This window comes from Rhinichthys klamathensis, unplaced genomic scaffold (assembly GCF_029890125.1).
Source record: "Rhinichthys klamathensis goyatoka isolate OS25496 unplaced genomic scaffold, OSU_Roscu_1.1 h1tg000844l_1, whole genome shotgun sequence".
Taxonomy (NCBI): domain Eukaryota; kingdom Metazoa; phylum Chordata; class Actinopteri; order Cypriniformes; family Leuciscidae; genus Rhinichthys; species Rhinichthys klamathensis.
The window spans coordinates 57177-79546 of NW_026607218.1; the positions used below are offsets into that span (position 1 = coordinate 57177).

The following is a 22370-nucleotide window of genomic DNA, read 5'->3' on the forward strand; positions in this document are numbered from 1 at the left end:
ACGATTCAATACATATCACCATATGATATGATTGTGATACTCCAAGATACATGATTAAAGGTCAACCAAAAATGTCCTGTTGATTAAAATGCTAAATTTGGTTTTACATTGTGTGTGTAAATGAATAGGATGGACTTATCCACAATTATCCACGATACATGTTGCATTTTTGTGTTGCGATGTGTTGTGCCGCCCCTATGATGCGGTTTCCTCTGTGCTCAGATCGACCCCAGTATCCTGCAGCAGACGCTCCACCAGGGCAGTTTGCTGTCTCACTCTCTGACAGGCGACTCGAGTCTGGTGCCGCACGCCACGGCTCACCTCATGACGGACGGAGACGCCAGTGTTCCTGCCAGTGTGGTGATCCACCCTCTGACGGGTCTCTCTCTGCAGCCGCCCGCCTCGGCCATCAGCCTGAGCAGCGACGACACCAGCGGTGAGTGCACACACACCTCACACACACACACACCTCACACACCATCAGCCTGAGCAGCGACGACACCACCGGTCAGTGCACACACACCTCACACACCATCAGCCTGAGCAGCGACGACACCAGCGGTCAGTGTCTCTCACACACACCTCACACACACCTCACACGCCATCAGCCTGAGCAGCGACGACACCAGCGGTCAGTGCACACACACACCAGCCATTTTATTGCTGTTTTAAGTTGTTTATGCAGTATTGAACATAACTTAACTGTGTGTGTGTGTGTGTGCGTGCGTGTGCGTGCCTGTGCGTGCGTGTGCGCGTGTGTGGATGTGTGTGTGTGTGTGTGTGTGTGTGTGTCAGGTTCTCAAGTGTCCAGCAGCAGAGCTCCAGAAATCACTCTGACCATCAACAACTCCAGTCTGACTCAAGCGTTACAGACCAGTTCATCATCCACTGGCACCAGCACATCTGAGATCACACTCACTATAGGAGGTGAACACACACACTGCTGCCACCAGCACATCTGAGATCACACTCACTATAGCAGGTGCACACACACACACACACACACTGATGTGCTGATCTGTGTGTGTGTGTGTGTGTGTGTGTGTGTGTAGGTCAGGACCTGTTGCCCCATCACTGCCCCTCCTCGACCGCGAGCATCAGCCCTGGGCTCAGACTGGCTCAGATCACCAGCGATCAGCTCCTTCCTCAGAGTCCTCCTCCCTCGGCCCTCACCGGTGAGAGATCGCTTACCAGACACACACTGACGTACTACAGTTAATCACGTACAACAGGCCTGTCAAACTCAATCTCTGCTCGGACTGATGAGAAAAGTGCTGATTGGTTTTGACAGGCCTGTTGTACATGATTTCTTTGAGGATAACAGAAGTACGGGGCGATAGAGTTACGATAGACGAATGTTTACTCAGTAAGTGTGTGTATTCTCCCATCAGTCAGTGCTCTGGCTCCCAGCACCTCCCTGTCCTCGCAGAGCCTGGTGATGTCATCAGGGGGCGTGGCCAGCGACGGCAGCGTGACTCTGATGTCATCAGGGGGCGTGGCCAGCGACGGCAGCGTGACTCTGACTCTGTCCGACACACAGATCTTGGATACGGTCTCGCTCAACCTCAGCACACAGGTGAATAATGCTTTCAGAATTTAATGCTAATAGATAAATAAAAGATTTGTGATTTTTGACAACATGATCGTTTTATTAAAGAGGACCTATTATGCTCTTTTACGCCAGTCGTGATGTTGTGTTTGGTCTCTTCTAGAAAAGGGTTCCCTGTCGAGAGCGTTAACTTTAACATTGCGTCAGCTATGATGCTTCGGGAACTCCTCACTTCTCCACTTTTGTTGAAGTCTTATAGCCAGCTTGGAACAGCTGGCCAACTGTCGCGAAGTATGCAAATACTGACAGGCTCGCGGGCAGTACAAAATCAATAGGCGTGACAATTCTGTCAGAATCTCTTTATTCACGCTGTCATCGTTGAAGTTGCACCTGAGGACTAGTTACCTTTTCTTCCTCGTATCCGATGGCTACCCGTTGCAGGATTTGTGCGGGCCCCGTCGACCCGCCCGACACCTACGAGTTCTGCGCCGACCTGCCGGTGCGCACTTGAGAACCAGAAGGGTTTTTGCTCACGCTATTACGGGGTCGAGGCCCACCCTCCCCCACCCAGAAGCGACGGTGACGACGAGGCCCGGGGCCGATGTCCTTTGCCGTCGCCACGTTCCACCGGCCCTTTCCAGGGACGCGCTGGACTCGACGTGGACGTGGATGCTCCGGACGAGCCTACAAGAACAAGAGTAAGTTGGAACCCTAGGTATCTTCAGTCGGGCCGCCGCTAGGCTGCTTCGAGGAGGACTCCATTCTTCCACGATGTCCACGAGCAGTACTCTCCACTATTTTCTTTATAGCCTCATTGGGAAAGCAATTTTTTAAACGATTAAAGTCCCCAGTCGTGGTCTTCTCCCACGAGTTCGGGGCGGAAGCCCACTGCTCTGTGTGCATGCCCTCCTTCGAGGAGACTGTCGCACCTGTGCCCGTCCTCTCGTCTCTGGGCGCGGATCTCAGCTTGACGTCCGAGCCGTGCAAGTTCCCGGCTCATCTGGCTGACAAGGCCTACGCTTCTGCAGGCGAAGTGGCATCCGCTCTGCAGTCCGTGAAAGACCTGCGCACGGCAACGGACTTCGCGCTCATGTTTACAAAGCGCTTTGCCCAGGCCATCCTTAACAGGCACCTGTGGGTTACCCTAGCTTACCTGAAGTACGCGGACCGCGAGACGCTCCTAAATGCTGCAATCACTCCCTCCGACCTCTTTGGTGACGCCGTGGAGTCAGTTACTGAGCGTTTCTCTGAGGCGCAGAAATGCGTGAAGGCTATGAGTCACATGATTAGTGTTGTCAAAAATACCAAGTCGATACTGACATTTTTTTAATGTGATGCTTTGAGCGCTGTTGAGTAGAATCGTAAACACCTCGGAATGGCCATTGTGTTCACGCACTCATCAAATAGTATGTCTGTGATTGGCTACAATAATCAGCACTTCAAAAACATGTTGTAAATATACATCAATGACGCTCTTCAGCGAGCGCTTACACAGTTAAGATCAAACTCAACTGTTAGAATCCTTGTTTCTAAAGTTGGGATTCAGGCGCTGCGCAGACAACACCAGATCTGACACACATTTGACTCTCATCATGAGTTTCTCTTGTGTTTAGGAATAGCTGTGCTGATCTGTGTGTGTGTGTGTGTGTGTAGGTCAGGATCTGTTGCCCCATCACTGTCCCTCCTCGACCGCGAGCATCAGCCCTGGGCTCAGACTGGCTCAGATCAGCAGCGCTTCAAAAACATGTTGTAAATATACATCAATGCCGCTCTTCAGCGAGCGCTTACACAGATACACACGGGAGCGTTTGAAAGCAGGTGTCTATCAGCGGACCGGTCCTGCTTGTGCTTTCAAATGCTCCTGCTTTCAAAACACTTTCAAACACTTCCGTGTGCTCTCAAACGCTCCTGTGTGTTGATCTTTTAGCCAATCACCGACATATCCGATGAGCTTGTGAACACAATTACCACTCAGAGGTGTTTATGATTCTGCTCAACAGCGCTCAAAGCCTCACATTTAAAAAATTTCAGTTACTTGGTACCGAAGTTGCCCTGCCTCGCCCTGCCCCAGAGCAGTGTGGAGTCGCAGTCCGTGCCTATAGTGGCCTTCCGATGGAAAAACGCGCGAGCACCAATATCCCCCGCCGTGCCCTCCATCCTCACCACCACCACCACCAAGATGGTCCCTTCCCCTCCATCCCCCCCACCACCACCAAGAAGGTCCCTTCCCCTCCATCCTCACCACCACCACCAAGATGGTCCCTTCCCCTCCATCCCCCCCACCACCACCAAGATGGTCCCTTCCCCTCCATCCTCCCCACCACCACCAGGATGGTCCCTTCCCCTCCATCCTCCCCACCACCACCAGGAAGGTCCCTTCCCCTCCATCCTCCCCACCACCACCAAGATGGTCCCTTCCCCTCCATCCTCCCCACCACCACCAGGATGGTCCCTTCCCCTCCATCCTCCCCACCACCACCAGGAAGGTCCCTTCCCCTCCATCCTCCCCACCACCACCAAGATGGTCCCTTCCCCTCCATCCTCCCCACCACCACCAGGATGGTCCCTTCCCCTCCATCCTCCCCACCACCACCAGGATGGTCCCTTCCTATACCTCACAGGGGGTCGGCTGCACCCCTGCCTTCGTCTTCAGGCAGGAAATGCAGAGTCCTGACCCTCGGATTGCGAGCTATGGACGGGTCCTACGCCAAAGAACTTTATTGCTTGCTGGGCTATCAATAAATGTATTTATTGTTATAGTATTTATTCTCCCGAGTCTTTCTGGTAGAACTTATATTGCCGCGGTGTAATTTCCTAGGCACATGGAGAGCTATTCCACCGGTTCACCTTGGCTGCTGGGGATAGAATGCCCTGCTCTGAGACAGAAAGTTCACAGCCTGCTCTTAAAAGGAGCGATAGAGCGTGTCAGGAGAGCGTTTTTTTAAGCCGCTATATCGGGGTGCCCAAGAGGGATGGAGGACTCCGTCTGATACTGGACCCGAGACCCCCAACCGAGCACTTCACATGCGCGCGTTCAGAAGGAAAGACATCCCCTTAACGTGTGAGCTTATTCGTGGAGGTCTATCGCCAGGTAAGCGCGTCTTAGTATGTATGTTTTGCATGTTTGTTTTGCAACCAGCTGATCTTTACAGAACACATTCGCCAGGTTTTACAAGCCGAATGTGCCGTCCCTGGCGTCTCAAGTGCTTTCGGTGAGTAAATAACCTCACTTATCTTCTGGTCCTGAGTCTTGACTATGTGTTTGCACAGTTGTTACCGCTGCAGCTGTTGACGCTGTGCTTATGTGTGATTACTGCTGTTGTGCTGCCCTGTATTATTCAGTGCAGCCTGATATTCTAGCTGATATGCAAATTCTGGTGTACTTGAGCTGAGCAGCTCATTGGTCTGGCCCTGCCTATCAGCTGTGAGCACTCCTAGAGGAACAACGCTATTGGCTGTTGTTCTACTCTGTGATTGGTGTAGCCTTAGCCCAGTATCTTCGGCCTGATCTTCACCTCTGCATGGCGGGATTGACTGGACAGCACAGACTGGAAAATAATGTGAGTTTGCACCCACGCTGAAGGGGTACGTGGCCGCTACTGCTTCGTTTCGTTCCCCGGTTACGGGCTATTGATCGGAAGGCATGCTCTGGTGACCAGATTTCTCAGGGGAGCGAGGAGATTATGTCCTTCACTGCTGCCTTCAGTGCCACAGTGGGATGTAGCTCAAGATTTATAGTTTCGATTGCTGTTAAGGAGCACTTCCTAAAAATGTCTCTGCTCCTTGCCCTTGCTTCAGCTAAACGCATTGGGACCTTACACGCATTCTCATGGACGGTGATATTATCTGTTTCGGACCCGGAGACTGCAGTGTTACTCTCCGGCCGAGACGGGGCTACGTGCCTAAGTCTCTCTCTACACCTTTTAAAGCACAGGTCGTTTCTCTGCCCGCTTTATCTGCTGAGCCGTCATCCTCGCGTGACGCTGACGCTCAGGGCGCCATTTGCCCTTCATGGCTTTGCGGATGTATGTGAATTGCGCGGACGCCTTCCTTCAGTTGGACCAGCTTTTCGTGTGCTTTGGTGGATGTACTAAGGGAAAGACGTGAACTGTCTCAAAACAGAGACTTTCTCACTGGATTGTGGACGCTGTCGCGCTGGCTTACGCGTGCCAGGGGAAGGATTTTCCTCGTAACATCAGAGCTCATTCGACGAGGGCTGTTGCCTCTCCATGGGCCTGGTATAGAGGTATGTCTATTCAGGATATATGCTTTGCTGCAGGTTGGTCTTTGAACACCTTAATTTCCTTTCTCATGTATTGAGAACTGTTCTAGTGTTTGACACAGTTGTTACCGCTTTGCTGTTGGCTCTCTGTATACTTTGTTCCTCACTTGCGTTGGCACCTGCTGCTAGTGTTAACACAGTTGTTACCGCTACCGCTGTTGACGCTGTGTTTTACTCCATGCGTTGAGTGCTTATTGTGTTGTGTCTGCCCTGGTTTCAGAGCAGCCTTCACTTTCATTGTGTTGAATATGCAAAGTTTGATGGGGTCGGAGCTGATGTTTCATTGGTCGAGTTCCGCCTATCAGATGCGAGCACTCCTAGCGGCGCGGCTATTGGCTGACTGTCTGTCTCTTCTTTGGCTGGTGTAGCTTGGCCCCGTTTTCTCCGGGCTTATCTTCACACACCTTCTGAAAAGCACACTGTGCTCTGATCGGTCGGCTGGAGCGGTGTGTTGTGATTGGTCAAGCACTTTGAGTGTGTTTGGGAAATGTCACAAAGATATGAAACATTTTATTTACCCACATGTAAAGATTGTTGCATTGGTTGGTTGGCATGCACTAGTAAAGCTTTACTCAAATCTTTCGAAAAACCGTAATAATGTCAAATATAATAATCCAATATGTAAAGCTGATTTGAAATTATGTATAGATATCAGAGTATCTTTCATGGGTTATCCGATGTCCACATTTCTCAATAACTGTTGTTTGTTTGTTGTGAGACAATCATGTAATACTTTATTAATCTAAGATGAGGAGTTGTGCTAAACCACAGTGTTTCGCCCGTGTGGTTCAAACCGATTCTTCCAGGTGCTGCACTGGGTCTGATGTGGATGTGTTTGATTTGTGACACAGATGCTGGATCCGCAGCCGGAGGAGAAGGAGGCCGAGCCAAAGCAGAAGCACCAGTGTTTCTACTGCAGTCAGACTCTGCTGACGGCCAACGCTCTCAGGAGACACTGCAGACAGGAGCACGGGAAGGAGCGCTGCCACGTGTGTCGAGTCTGCAGCAAAGCCTTCAAACGGGCCACACACCTCAAGGTATCACACACACACTCACACACACACACTCTTACAGTGCTCCACACACACCTCAAGGTATCTCAAATACACTCTTACAGTGCTCCACACACACTTCAAGGTATTGTCTGCACACACTCTCTTACAGTGCTCCACAGTCCACACACACCTCAAGGTATCACACACACACACACACACACACACACACACGTCAGTGGGTGTACTGTTGGTCCAGTACATACTGAATTTCATTTCGACTTTCCGAAGGTCCTTCCTCCCAAGTTTCCTTAAGAACGTCTAAAACCCTCGGGCTGACGTCCAAAAGAAGCTCGAAGGGGGAAACCCCGTGGAGGCTTGCGGGAGCTCGCGCACAGCGAACAAGAGGGGTTCCAACCATTTATCCCAATTTTTGCCATCTTCGTGAACGAACTTGCAAATCATGGTTTTTAAAGTGTGATTAAATCGTTACACCAGACCGTCTGTTTGTGGGGGATAGACGCTGGTGCGAATCGATTTAATGCCCAACAATTTGTAAATTTCGCGTAAAGTACTTGACCTACTTACTCCCCGCCTGTGTGCCGACTCTCTCTGCCGTCACAGACCTCGCTGAACCACGCCCCTCGCCACAACACCTTACTGTGCAGCTGAAACCCCAGTGCCTGTGGCCACCAAGTCTTGCCGCAGGTCTTTTGCAGTCACTCGAGCGTTTCTCTTAACCTGCCTTCTCAGAAATCTGATTGTATCTGTTGGTAGCTTCCTTTTTCTGCCCCGTCCAGGTGTAACCACTGTTCCTTTAACTTTGAACTTGCAAACTATGCTTCCAACGGTGTGTCTATGAGCATTTAGTGCCATCACTATATTTTTGTATCCTGTTCCTTGTTTGTGAAGGTCGTGATATCTTCTCTTAACTTTTTGGACCATTCTTTTGACTTAACAAACCTTGCCAGTTCATATATTTCATGTGTTCTAGCTCAAGCACACCTGGTGCAACTAATGAAGCCCTTGATTAGTGAGGCATTACCTGTTTTGCAGATTTGTGCTGTTGTGAAGGTTTCTATTCAGGGGGTTGAATACTTTTGAGACTGCAGAAGTCATTAAAAGTTGCATTTTCAGTTGAATTTGGGGAAACCACTTAAACATTTGGTGTGTTGAGTTATTTCAATTACTTTTGTATGATTTGTTCATTTGTCCACATAGTGTATATCCAAATGCATAACTTTGCACCGTATGCATCTCTGGGCTATTATGGTCACAACATGATTTTCAAGTCATGTTATTTTTCTTTCTCTCACCAGATGGCAGCAATCTGCCCCAATACATGACACATTATTTCATATGCAGAAAAGTGGCATAAACCAACAAACAGAAATCAACAATTCACAGATATTACTTTTTCAAATTCAACAGTCAAAAAACATGTTTTACATATAAATTATATTTAATTCTACTCAATTATATAGAAATCATAGCAGCACAATGGGTGAATAAACAAATAATGGCTGCTTAACAATCACTTTTTCCCATGTAAAAATATTAATGTTCACACTTAAAAATGTCCTCTGTTAAAAACTCTTATTTTACAGCACATATTGACACTCCATGACCAAATGTTCCTCTAAATCCTTAATTCATGTCATATTCCCTTTATAAGTACAGTACATTACTGTTTCCCATTTGTTTTTTACAAACAAATTTTGTTCTGTTAATCGACAGCATGTCACAGATAATTCTAAGTCTGCTATAGATGGGATTATAAGTGTCATTCTGATCCTCTGGGTCTTTGTTGCTGTAATGAGCTGTTAAATGTCTCTTTCAGGAGCACGAGTATGTCCATAAGAAGGGACCCAAAGTCAGCGCTCAGAAACCCAAAGTCTTCAAATGCCCCAACTGTGACAAAGCCTTCGCCAAACCCAGTCAGTTAGAGAGACACAACCGCACACACACAGGTAACGGAGAGCACACACACTCTCTCGGTTCACTGTCCTGTCCTTCTCCTGCAGGGCTGTCACGTGATCACAGTTTTAATGGATTAATTAACCCGGCCTCTGGTATATGCATTGTTTTAACCATGAAATATTTTTTCAAATCAGTTTTTATTACATGAAATAGCTTCAAATCATACAAATGCAAAAATATTTTTTGAAAAAAATGGAATTGTTAGGGAAATGTTGCTATGCGGCAATGCTATGCACAATGGAAAAAGTTTCAAAAATACGTTTTTTCTATATAATTATGATTTTCTTTTTTTACTTAATTGCACATTTCCTTTAGAAATTGATAGATTTATATACTTGGAACTAATGCAAACCAAAAATAAATAGATCCCTATCATTCGGCTCACTCATCACATGGAGGCTCTGCACTATTGGCCTTTATGTCAAATATTGCTGTATTCGTTTTCTGAAAAGAAGAAATTAATTTGTTACATACATAAATACAACTATACTAAAATCCCAAAATCCCCCTTGAGAAAAGATGTTTAGAAATGAGGTTATTAGAGCAGTTTCTGGAGCACCTCAACAGCTGTTCAACATGTGTGAGGGAGAGAGTCCTTGACGGACTTTCCAATGTCATGTGATTTAAAAACAGCACATCATTGGCTACTTTAAGGCCTGCCCTTTTAATTCCCTTAGTGCAATATGTTGTGTTTTTTTCTGAATAACAAGGAAATGAGTAGAAATCATAGTCATAGACTTGACCATGTTTGCAGTTGTGTGAGATGTTGAGTACAGTCAGGTTTCTGTGGAGGTTCACTGGCCCGTTCTCTTGGTTTCAGGTGAGCGGCCCTTCAAGTGTCCTCTGTGTGATAAAGCCTTCAACCAGAAGAGCGCGCTGCAGGTGCACCGGGTCAAGCACACGGGAGAGAAGCCCTACAGGTGTGAGGTCTGCACCATCAGCTTCACCCAGAAGAGCAACATGAAGCTGCACATGAAGAGGTCTCACGGCTATCTGGCGTCCTGCAGCAAACTCTCCGGTACGTGTGGAGCAGATCACCAGATCAGCAGATTATAAAATCATCAGATCACCACATCAGCAGATTATAAAATCATCAATCACCACATCAGCAGATTATAAAATCATCAGATCACCAGAGTATCAGATCACCAGAGTATCAGATCACCAGATCACCACATCAGCAGATTATAAAATCATCAGATCACCAGAGTATCAGATCACCAGATCACCACATCAGCAGATTATAAAATCATCAGATCACCAGAGTATCAGATCACCAGAGTATCAGATCACCAGAGTATCAGATCACCAGATCACCACATCAGCAGATTATAAAATCATCAGATCACCAGATCACCAGAGTATCAGATCACCAGAGTATCAGATCACCAGATCACCACATCAGCAGATTATAAAATCATCAGATCACCAGAGTATCAGATCACCAGAGTATCAGATCACCAGAGTATCAGATCACCAGAGTATCAGATCACCAGAGTATCAGATCACCAGAGTATCAGATCACCAGATCACCACATCAGCAGATTATAAAATCATCAGATCACCAGAGTATCAGATCACCAGAGTATCAGATCACCAGAGTATCAGATCACCAGAGTATCAGATCACCAGAGTATCAGAGTATCAGATCACCAGAGTATCAGATCACCAGAGTATCAGATCACCAGATCACCACATCAGCAGATTATAAAATCATCAGATCACCAGAGTATCAGATCACCAGAGTATCAGATCACCAGAGTATCAGATCACCAGAGTATCAGATCACCAGAGTATCAGATCACCAGAGTATCAGATCACCAGATCACCACATCAGCAGATTATAAAATCATCAGATCACCAGATCAGCAGATTATAAAATCATCAGATCACCAGAGTATCAGATCACCAGAGTATCAGATCACCAGAGTATCAGAGTATCAGATCACCAGAGTATCAGATCACCAGAGTATCAGATCACCAGATCACCACATCAGCAGATTATAAAATCATCAGATCACCAGATCACCACATCAGCAGATTATAAAATCATCAGATCACCAGAGTATCAGATCACCAGAGTATCAGATCACCAGAGTATCAGATCACCAGATCTGCTGTGTTTGGGCAGCTTATAGTGTCCTGGTCCGTCCCCGCCTCTGACGCTCCGCCACACCACTGGACTGATCTCACATTTGCTTCATGACATCATCACGCGAAGCGTCCCCTCAGCGAAGCCCACGCAGCGCGAGTTCCCTTGAGAGGGATCTTACCGTATGAATGTGAATACACAGTTAAATGTGATTGCAGTTATTGCTGCTGAGGGACATTTTCACAGCAAGGACCACTAATATTACATATTATTATATACAGTAATATTACATATTATTACATACACTAATATTACATATTATTATATACACTAATATTACATATTATTACATACACTAATATTACATATTATTATATACACTAATATTACATATAATTCTTAAAATGTTGGCAGTTAAAATTATAGACAAAACCAATAAGTGCAAATGCTGTTTGCACACTGAAATTAGTTGTCTCCACCTATTGATACTTATGATATGATTATATTTATTAAAATCAAAAATGGATGCTGCTTTATTGGGAAACACCTTATTTCCTTTCCATTCTATTAAACACCGACAATCTTTTCTTCATTTGTAAGTAAAGTAAACTTCTCTCTGAGCTGATAATCGATGGGAAAAGGGAGAAGAATGAGTTTGTATTCTCACTCTCACTCCTCTCTCTCTCTCCACACACTGATCCTGTTATCAGACAGGTTTCTCCTGTAGTTCTGTCTGTCAATCACACTGGGGGCGGAGCTAGTGTAAACCACCTGACTACACGCCGGCTGGTTTGCACTTGGTGTGAATGCTCAGAAATGTAAGCATGATTAATATGAACAGCAGTGGACTGGTTGTGTGAACTCTTGTCTCGTCCCTGACAGTGAAGCCACAGGAAGTGGAGGTGGTGTTGGAACACGACTCCGAGTCGGACTCGCAGCCGGCGGCGTCTCAGCAGGGCAAACACACGGAGACGGGTCTGGATCTGGAGGACGGTGTGCAAGAGTCTTCAGAGGGCTGGCAGTGCCCCATCCCCACAGTCTTCCCATGAGCCTCTGCTTCCCCTGACATCAGCAGCGCCGATCACTGGCCAACCAGTGGGACTTACAGTGATACAAATCATGCGTTCATGTGAATGTACATGATGTTATACACTCCATGCTGCGTTCGAAAACTTTCAGAGTCAAAGACTGAACTCACTGAACTGGTTGCAAGTTTCATTTTTTACAGTTTTTTTAATTATTGTTTTACGTTAGAGCCATATTTGTCACGACTAAAGTAAAGATTGTAATTGTGTATTTGAAAGGATCTAGTTTCAAGTTTTCATTTGTATCCTCATCTGTGGTAAAACTAAAGCAGTACGTTCTAGATACTAAAGTCCCACAATCCCTGATACATCACATGATTCAGTTTAATGGGATCCAATTTTGGCAAACGTTTTTTTGTAATATGCACAAATATTTAAGAATAAATTTAGGGGGGTTTTTTTTCCAAATGTTTATCAGTTTGTTTTCTATTTTTCTTTTTCTGCATCTTTGTTCTACTCTGTTTTTATGGGTTTTATTTATGGATTAAGTGTGACAGCATTAGTTTGACTAAACTATAATGAATTCTGAAAACACTGAATACACACACAAAAACTTATATATCAAAATCCACAGTATATGATCCAAATATATGAGAATTTCCCACGTGACTGAAGATCACTATAACTCCTGCATTATCTGACACAGAAACCGGCCAATGACTAATACCATAGTGTGTAGTGCAATATATCTAGCGCACTATTCTAGCATACAGTACGCTGGTATTTGTTGTTGATTTTGTTGTGAAGCCGGCTTAACATTAACACAAAAGTGAAGGCTTTATAATGTGCTGCAGCTGTTCGTGTTTTACTGAGATCCTGAAGCGTGTGTGTGTGTGTGTGTGTGTGTGTGGTGGGTCTGAGGCTGCTAACACTCACTATTACCAACACATTGTTTCAGCAGAAAACCAAATGTAAAACATCTTGGATGCATCCACGACCTAAACACTGGCACCTGATTGATTATGTCTTAGCAAGACGTGCTGACATTAGCGATGTTCTGTTGACCCGGGCCTGTAGGGATGAGGCCGTCCTGCGTTCTGATTACACCATACATCAGAAATGGGCATCCATAGCCTCAATGCTTCACGAAACTGCAGTCCACTCTATAGGCTATTAAACCAGAAAACATCAGGACTGGTTTGATGAGAACGCTGATGCCATCATAACCATGCTGGAAACTAAGCGCAAGCAATGGCAAACACACACAAGGAGGTACAGACAACTTTACGTACTCTACAGAATTCATGCTGGTTGATCAAGGCTCAAGAAATTCAATCATATGCTGATAGAAACGACATGTATAACTTCTACAACTCCTTAAAAACCATATAAGGTCCTGGGAATTGTTCTAGTACACCTTTAAAAGCAGTAGATGGACTCACAATTGTAAAAGTCCTCCTTAACCATCAGTCGCCAATTGATCGTTCCACCTTGGAGGAGCTATCGACCCCCTATCCAAGCCCTTGAGCATCTCCCAACGGTTCTAGAGGTGCTAGCAGCGATCATCTCCCTCAGAAATGATAAGTCCCCTGGCGATGACGGCAACAGAGCTCCGGTGCTACCTGTGTACCCGGAGGATTCAGCAGTACGTCCTGCAGGTCTGGGGACAGGAGTGTGTCCCTCAACAATGGAGGGATGCAAACATTGTCACTTTAGATAAAAGCAAGGCTGAAAAATCTATTCGTAGCAACAGTCGCGGTGTATCGCTGCTAGCTGGCGCAGGTCCTGGAAGAATCCTGCTGTGTAGGCTGGTGGAAAACCGAACCGAGCTTTCGTTGCCAGAGTCACAGTGTTGTGGACATGGTTTTCACAGTGAGACGGCTTCAAGAAAAATGCTGTGAACCTCTTCATCTCTCCAAAGCATTCAACACTGTGAATCGAGAGCTGCTCTGGGACATCTTAACTAAATTTGGCTGTCCAAAAAAGTGTTGTAACACTAGGGCTGTCAACTTTAGTCGTTTAGTCGACTAGTCGGTCGATGCCGTCTTGGTCGACTGACATTCTTATTGGTCGACCAGTTGCATTTTTTTTTTTTACCAATCTAGAAATTTTCAATGATTTACTCCTTGATATTTATTCCTTTTATAAGCAGTTAAATATTACTGTATTCTAAATATAATTAGCCTATGGTTTATCCCCAACTTTAAATGCTTTAATTTAGGCTATTTTGTACAGCGCCACAGTTTAGCGCACACACATAGAACACTCGGTTCGCACCTGTGGCTGCGCTGCTGCTTCGTGCTCAGTAAGGGATATAGCTAGTTTAGCTGTATTCATTCAGTTAGAACGCTACTTGTTTCGGTTTTTATGTTTTTATACACTATGTTTGTATCTCGATGCGGCGTGGACGCACTTGGAAAAAAAAGAGCGCGTCGCACCGCGACCGTTGCTTCCATCATTAGCGCACACCGCGCGCCTACATTTGAAATCGAACTTGAGCGCGCAAAAGACGTGAGCAGGCCCTTTAACGGCTTTATCATGCTGACTCAATAGATTGTGTTTTCTTGATATGTTTTTGTTTTTATTTGTACACTTGACGCATTTGAAAATAGCCTAAATAATGTAACAAAACGAAAATAAACCTATATGCGGTCCTACAATAAAGCCTATTATTAGGATTGTTTTTTAGGCTCTTTGGGTTTTTGTGTGTGTTTGTTTTAAAACGCCTAGATAGGCTGGACAAAAGTTAACCTATAGCTTTGAAAGTAAAGAAGAATATACAGCCTGTATAAACGAGAGCTTTTGTTAGGATTTTTCATTGTGGCAGATAGCAGTTATATTTTTTGTAGCGTGTGGTGTGGTCAGGTGCGCGATTGTGACTGTCACTATAGACCTAGGACAGAGCTCCTCACTTTTTGCAGTTAAAAAAAAATCACTTAATTTTCAAAGAATTGTATTATTATTATAGTTTTATGTATTTTTGATGTTTTTTCGTTGTTGTTTTATAAATGCTCTATGACAATTGTTAAAAAATGTTCAATCAAAACATCGCGTCTTTTTTTTTTTTTTTTTTTTTTTTTTTTTTTTTAGTCGACTAATCGTTGTGCAGGACAAGACTTTGGTCGACTAAGGATTTCTTTGGTTGACTACAGCCCTATGTAACACCCTGTCTCAGTTGCATGAAGGGATGGCAGCTCGTGTGGCACAGCCGGCCAGAGCCAGAGCCTCTTAGAGTCGGCACTGGGGAGGACAAGGACGTGTGCTGGCACCTGTACTCTTGAACATCTACCTCCAATAGTGCCATCCTTTCAGTATCTAGGCAGCATTGTATCAGAAGACTGCAATCTCGATTACCAAATAAACAATCGGAGAAGGCAAGCCTCTGGCAAACTTCGACGCAAGGTCTTTCAAAATGATCACCTTCAATTGTGCACTAAATTTACCATCTGTAAAGCTGTGTGTGTGTGTGTCTGTGTGTCATCGTTAATACGTATGCAGTTGTAGAGTAATGCTAGGAAAAGAAGGTGATTATGAATATACAACCCTTTAGAAATAAGCAGTTCTGACAGTTACTGTATGAGCAGAAAAACATGAAACCTTGAACAAGTTTTTATGTGACTTGATTTTAATATAAAGCATGTTAAATTAAAATAACATACACATTGTATCACGTGTGAGATACATATTGGTGTTCCATATGACTTAAACCTGGAAACTGTTTTTGTATCTTCCTGACGAACAGAAAATGAAGGCTCAAACTATAAGCAAAGGCCACATAAATCAGTCATCGAGTTAAACATTGAACAAGCCCGTTTGTGTTGGGAAGTCCTGTGTTGTGGATCTCAGCACATGCACAACGTGTTTAATGGATTACGGGACGCAGACCGCATCACTCTTCGTTCATGGACACATGAAGAGTGTAGAAAACAGATCTGAGGTCTAACACACACATTTACAGACAAGGTAAGAGTAACACGACAGAGACGAGACAAAAGCATTTCAACAAGACCAACATCATCTAACTCTCAAAGATTATACACAACTACATCAATACAAGACTGAACAGGAGTAATTCAGATTGTAACATATCAATGCAGAAGCCTCTTCAAGTCATTGTTACTGGATTAGAAAAATAAAGAGATGTAATCTATCCTTTCCTCTGTTTAACGAGCGAGGTGATGGTTTCAGCGCTTGGCAGAAGAAGTGGACTGGCTTCCTCCCTGGAAGAGAGAATCAGCATGAGAATGGCCCAGCGGTGTCACACTGGCATTAGTGGTGAGGAGTGATGAGGAGTGCGGTATGAGGAGTGATGAGGAGTGCGGTGTGAGGAGTGGTGAGGAGTGCGGTGTGAGGAGTGATGAGGAGTACGGTATGAGGAGTGATGAGGAGTGCGGTGTGAGGAGTGATGAGGAGTGCGGTGTGAGGAGTGGTGAGGAGTGCGGTGTGAGGAGTGATGAGGAGTGCGGTATGAGGAGTGGTGAGGAGTGCGGTGTGAGGAGTGATGAGGAGTGCGGTATGAGGAGTGATGAGGAGTGCGGTATGAGGAGTGATGAGGAGTGCGGTATGAGGAGTGATGAGGAGTGCGGTATGAGGAGTGGTGAGGAGTGCGGTATGAGGAGTGATGAGGAGTGCGGTATGAGGAGTGATGAGGAGTGCGGTATGAGGAGTGGTGAGGAGTGCGGTATGAGGAGTGATGAGGAGTGCGGTATGAGGAGTGATGAGGAGTGCGGTATGAGGAGTGATGAGGAGTGCGGTATGAGGAGTGATGAGGAGTGCAGTGTGAGGAGTGATGAGGAGTGCGGTATGAGGAGTGATGAGGAGTGCGGTATGAGGAGTGATGAGGAGTGCGGTATGAGGAGTGGTGAGGAGTGATGAGGAGTGCGGTGTGAGGAGTGGTGAGGAGTGCGGTGTGAGGAGTGATGAGGAGTGCAGTGTGAGGAGTGATGAGGAGTGCGGTATGAGGAGTGATGAGGAGTGTGGTGTGAGGAATGATGAGGAGTGCGGTATGAGGAGTGATGAGGAGTGCGGTATGAGGAGTGATGAGGAGTGCGGTATGAGGAGTGATGAGGAGTGCGGTATGAGGAGTGATGAGGAGTGCGGTGTGAGGAGTGATGAGGAGTGCGGTATGAGGAGTGGTGAGGAGTGCGGTATGAGGAGTGATGAGGAGTGCGGTATGAGGAGTGATGAGGAGTGCGGTGTGAGGAGTGCGGTGTGAGGAGTGCGGTGTGAGGAGTGATGAGGAGTGTGGTGTGAGGAATGATGAGGAGTGCAGTATGAGGAGTGATGAGGAGTGCGGTATGAGGAGTGATGAGGAGTGATGAGGAGTGGTGAGGAGTGCGGTGTGAGGAGTGATGAGGAGTGTGGTGTGAGGAGTGATGAGTACGGTGTGAGGAGTGATGAGGAGTGCGGTGTGAGGAGTGGTGAGGAGTGATGAGGAGTGGTGAGGAGTGCGGTGTGAGGAGTGATGAGGAGTGCGGTGTGAGGAGTGCGGTATGAGGAGTGTGGTATGAGGAGGTGTGAGGAGTGCGGTATGAGGAGTGTGGTATGAGGAGTGGTGAGGAGTGCGGTGTGAGGAGTGATGAGGAGTGCGGTATGAGGAGTGGTGAGGAGTGCGGTGTGAGGAGTGATGAGGAGTGCGGTATGAGGAGTGGTGAGGAGTGATGAGGAGTGCGGTATGAGGAGTGGTGAGGAGTGTGGTATGAGGAGTGGTGAGGAGTGCGGTGTGAGGAGTGCGGTATGAGGAGTGGTGAGGAGTGCGGTGTGAGGAGTGCGGTATGAGGAGTGTGGTATGAGGAGTGCGGTGTGAGGAGTGATGAAGAGTGTGGTATGAGGAGTGGTGAGGAGTGCGGTGTGAGGAGTGCGGTATGAGGAGTGTGGTATGAGGAGTGGTGAGGAGTGCGGTGTGAGGAGTGCGGTATGAGGAGTGTGGTATGAGGAGTGCGGTGTGAGGAGTGCGGTGTGAGGAGTGCGGTATGAGGAGTGGTCAGGAGTGCGGTGTGAGGAGTGCGGTGTGAGGAGTGCGGTGTGAGGAGTGCGGTATGAGGAGTGGTGAGGAGTGCGGTATGAGGAGTGGTGAGGAGTGCGGTGTGAGGAGTGCGGTATGAGGAGTGCGGTATGAGGAGTGATGAGGAGTGCGGTATGACGAGTGCGGTATGAGGAGTGGTGAGGAGTGCGGTATGAGGAGTGCGGTATGAGGAGTGGTGAGGAGTGATGAGGAGTGCGGTATGAGGAGTGGTGAGGAGTGCGGTGTGAGGAGTGCGGTATGAGGAGTGCGGTGTGAGGAGTGCGGTATGAGGAGTGTGGTATGAGGAGTGGTGAGGAGTGCGGTGTGAGGAGTGCGGTATGAGGAGTGGTCAGGAGTGCGGTGTGAGGAGTGCGGTGTGAGGAGTGCGGTGTGAGGAGTGCGGTATGAGGAGTGGTGAGGAGTGCGGTATGAGGAGTGGTGAGGAGTGCGGTGTGAGGAGTGCGGTATGAGGAGTGCGGTATGAGGAGTGATGAGGAGTGCGGTATGACGAGTGCGGTATGAGGAGTGGTGAGGAGTGCGGTATGAGGAGTGCGGTATGAGGAGTGGTGAGGAGTGATGAGGAGTGCGGTATGAGGAGTGGTGAGGAGTGCGGTGTGAGGAGTGCGGTATGAGGAGTGCGGTGTGAGGAGTGCGGTATGAGGAGTGGTGAGGAGTGCGGTATGAGGAGTGATGAGGAGTGCGGTGTGAGGAGTGCGGTATGAGGAGTGTGGAATGAGGAGTGGTGAGGAGTGCGGTATAAGGAGTGATGAGGAGTGCGGTGTGAGGAGTGCGGTATGAGGAGTGTGGTATGAGGAGTGGTGAGGAGTGCGGTGTGAGGAGTGTGGTATGAGGAGTGGTGAGGAGTGCGGTGTGAGGAGTGCGGTGTGAGGAGTGCGGTGTGAGGAGTGCGGTATGAGGAGTGGTGAGGAGTGCGGTATGAGGAGTGGTGAGGAGTGCGGTGTGAGGAGTGCGGTGTGAGGAGTGCGGTATGAGGAGTGCGGTATGAGGAGTGATGAGGAGTGCGGTATGAGGAGTGCGGTATGAGGAGTGGTGAGGAGTGCGGTATGAGGAGTGGTGAGGAGTGATGAGGAGTGCGGTATGAGGAGTGGTGAGGAGTGCGGTGTGAGGAGTGCGGTATGAGGAGTGCGGTGTGAGGAGTGCGGTATGAGGAGTGCGGTGTGAGGAGTGCGGTATGAGGAGTGGTGAGGAGTGCGGTATGAGGAGTGATGAGGAGTGTGGTGTGAGGAGTGCGGTATGAGGAGTGATGAGGAGTGCGGTATGAGGAGTGCGGTATGAGGAGTGCGGTATGAGGAGTGCGGTGTGAGGAGGGCGGTATGAGGAGTGCGGTATAAGGAGTGATGAGGAGTGTGGTGTGAGAAGTGCGGTGTGAGGAGTGCGGTATGAGGAGTGATGAGGAGTGTGGTGTGAGAAGTGCGGTGTGAGGAGTGCGGTATGAGGAGTGCGGTGTGAGGAGTGCGGTATGAGGAGTGGTGAGGAGTGCGGTATGAGGAGTGATGAGGAGTGCGGTATGAGGAGTGGTGAGGAGTGCGGTGTGAGGAGTGATGAGGAGTGCGGTATGAGGAGTGGTGAGGAGTGATGAGGAGTGCGGTATGAGGAGTGGTGAGGAGTGCGGTGTGAGGAGTGATGAGGAGTGCGGTATGAGGAGTGGTGAGGAGTACGGTGTGAGGAGTGGTGAGGAGTGATGAGGAGTGCGGTATGAGGAGTGGTGAGGAGTGCGGTGTGAGGAGTGATGAGGAGTGCGGTATGAGGAGTGATGAGGAGTGCGGTATGAGGAGTGGTGAGGAGTGCGGTGTGAGGAGTGATGAGGAGTGCGGTATGAGGAGTGGTGAGGAGTGATGAGGAGTGCGGTATGAGGAGTGGTGAGGAGTGCGGTGTGAGGAGTGATGAGGAGTGCGGTATGAGGAGTGGTGAGGAGTGATGAGGAGTGCGGTATGAGGAGTGGTGAGGAGTGCGGAGTGATGAGGAGTGCGGTATGAGGAGTGATGAGGAGTGCGGTATGAGGAGTGGTGAGGAGTGCGGTGTGAGGAGTGATAAGGAGTGCGGTGTGAGGAGTGATGAGGAGTGCGGTATGAGGAGTGGTGAGGAGTGCGGTATAATGAGTGATGAGGAGTGCGGTGTGAGGAGTGCGGTGTGAGGAGTGAGGTATGAGGAGTGCGGTGTGAGGAGTGCGGTGTGAGGAGTGCGGTGTGAGGAGTGGTGAGGAGTGATGAGGAGTGATGAGGAGTGCGGTATGAGGAGTGCGGTATGAGGAGTGATGAGGAGTGCGGTATGAGGAGTGATGAGGAGTGCGGTATGAGGAGTGATGAGGAGTGCGGTATGAGGAGTGTGGTGTGAGGAGTGATGAGGAGTGTGGTGTGAGGAGTGATGAGGAGTGTGGTGTGAGGAGTGATGAGGAGTGTGGTGTGAGGAGTGGTGAGGAGTGATGAGGAGTGTGGTATGAGGAGTGATGAGTACGGTGTGAGGAGTGGTGAGGAGTGCGGTATGAGGAGTGATGAGGAGTGCGGTATGAGGAGTGCGGTGTGAGGAGTGGTGAGGAGTGATGAGGAGTGCGGTATGAGGAGTGGTGAGGAGTGCGGTGTGAGGAGTGATGAGGAGTGCGGTATGAGGAGTGGTGAGGAGTGCGGTATAAGGAGTGATGAGGAGTGTGGTGTGAGGAGTGCGGTATGAGGAGTGCGGTATGAGGAGTGGTGAGGAGTGCGGTGTGAGGAGTGCGGTATGAGGAGTGCGGTGTGAGGAGTGCGGTATGAGGAGTGGTGAGGAGTGCGGTATGAGGAGTGCGGTATGAGGAGTGATGAGGAGTGCGGTGTGAGGAGTGATGAGGAGTGCGGTATGAGGAGTGCGGTATGAGGAGTGGTGAGGAGTGCGGTATGAGGAGTGTGGTGTGAGGAGTGATGAGGAGTGCGGTATGAGGAGTGGTGAGGAGTGCGGTATGAGGAGTGCGGTGTGAGGAGTGCGGTATGAGGAGTGCGGTATGAGGAGTGCGGTATGAGGAGTGCAGTGTGAGGAGTGATGAGGAGTGTGGTGTGAGGAGTGATGAGGAGTGCGGTGTGAGGAGTGGTGAGGAGTGCGGTATGAGGAGTGGTGAGGAGTGCGGTATGAGGAGTGATGAGGAGTGTGGTGTGAGGAGTGATGGAGTACGGTGTGAGGAGTGGTGAGGAGTGCGGTATGAGGAGTGATGAGGAGTGCGGTATGAGGAGTGATGAGGAGTGCGGTATGAGGAGTGATGAGGAGTGTGGTGTGAGGAGTGCGGTATGAGGAGTGATGAGGAGTGCGGTGTGAGGAGTGGTGAGGAGTGCGGTGTGAGGAGTGGTGAGGAGTGATGAGGAGTGTGGTGTGAGGAGTGATGAGGAGTGTGGTGTGAGGAGTGATGAGGAGTGCGGTGTGAGGAGTGATGAGGAGTGCGGTGTGAGGAGTGATGAGGAGTGCGGTGTGAGGAGTGCGGTATGAGGAGTGATTAGGAGTGCGGTATGAGGAGTGATGAGGAGTGTGGTGTGAGGAGTGGTGAGGAGTGCGGTATGAGGAGTGGTGAGGAGTGCGGTTTGAGGAGTAGTGAAGAGTGCGGTATGAGGAGTGATGAGGAGTGCGGTGTGAGGAGTGGTGAGGAGTGCGGTGTGAGAAGTGGTGAGGAGTGATGAGGAGTGCGGTGTGAGGAGTGGTGAGGAGTGCGGTATGAGGAGTGATGAGGAGTGCGGTGTGAGGAGTGTGGTGTGAGGAGTGATGAGGAGTGTGGTGTGAGGAATGATGAGGAGTGCGGTGTAAGGAGTGCGGTGTAAGGAGTGCGTTGTGAGGAGTGATGAGGAGTGCGGTATGAGGAGTGGTGAGGAGTGATGAGGAGTGTGGTGTGAGGAGTGATGAGGAGTGAGGAGTGAGGAGTGCGGTGTGAGGAGTGATGAGGAGTGCGGTATGAGGAGTGGTGAGGAGTGATGAGGAGTGTGGTGTGAGGAGTGATGAGGAGTGCGGTGTGAGGAGTACGGTGTGAGGAGTGCGGTGTGAGGAGTGATGAGGAGTGCGGTGTGAGGAGTGGTGAGGAGTGATGAGGAGTGCGGTATGAGGAGTGGTGAGGAGTGATGAGGAGTGTGATGTGAGGAGTGATGAGGAGTGATGAGGAGTGTGGTGTGAGGAGTGATGAGGAGTGCGGTGTGAGGAGTGATGAGGAGTGCGGTGTGAGGAGTGATGAGGAGTGCGGTGTGAGGAGTGCGGTGTGAGGAGTGATGAGGAGTGCGGTATGAGGAGTGGTGAGGAGTGATGAGGAGTGCGGTGTGAGGAGTGATGAGGAGTGCGGTATGAGGAGTGGTGAGGAGTGATGAGGAGTGTGTTGTGAGGAGTGATGAGGAGTGCGGTGTGAGGAGTGATGAGGAGTGCGGTGTGAGGAGTGCGGTGTGAGGAGTGATGAGGTGTGCGGTGTGAGGAGTGATGAGGAGTGCG

General features: G+C 48.5%; 2 protein-coding genes across 2 annotated transcripts in view; one reads left to right on the forward strand and one right to left on the reverse strand.

The window, feature by feature from the left end:
* LOC130078246 (zinc finger protein 236-like) overlaps window positions 1-11963 on the forward strand; it is a gene marked incomplete at its 5' end in the record, with an annotated part of 64845 nt that extends 52882 nt beyond the window's left edge. The window contains 8 exons of the mRNA XM_056243771.1: window positions 223-436; window positions 796-927; window positions 1053-1175; window positions 1392-1576; window positions 6683-6868; window positions 8664-8793; window positions 9624-9821; window positions 11778-11963. Of these exons, the coding sequence (XP_056099746.1) occupies window positions 223-436; window positions 796-927; window positions 1053-1175; window positions 1392-1576; window positions 6683-6868; window positions 8664-8793; window positions 9624-9821; window positions 11778-11944 (1335 nt within the window). The remainder of the gene's footprint in view (window positions 1-222; window positions 437-795; window positions 928-1052; window positions 1176-1391; window positions 1577-6682; window positions 6869-8663; window positions 8794-9623; window positions 9822-11777) is intronic.
* A 3560-nt stretch (window positions 11964-15523) lies between these two features.
* The window catches only part of LOC130078243 (myelin basic protein-like), a 38236-nt gene continuing 31389 nt past the window's right edge, over window positions 15524-22370 (reverse strand). Inside the window, exon 5 of the mRNA XM_056243769.1 lies at window positions 15524-16140. Coding sequence (XP_056099744.1) covers window positions 16105-16140 — 36 coding nt within the window. The 3' untranslated portion in view covers window positions 15524-16104. The remainder of the gene's footprint in view (window positions 16141-22370) is intronic.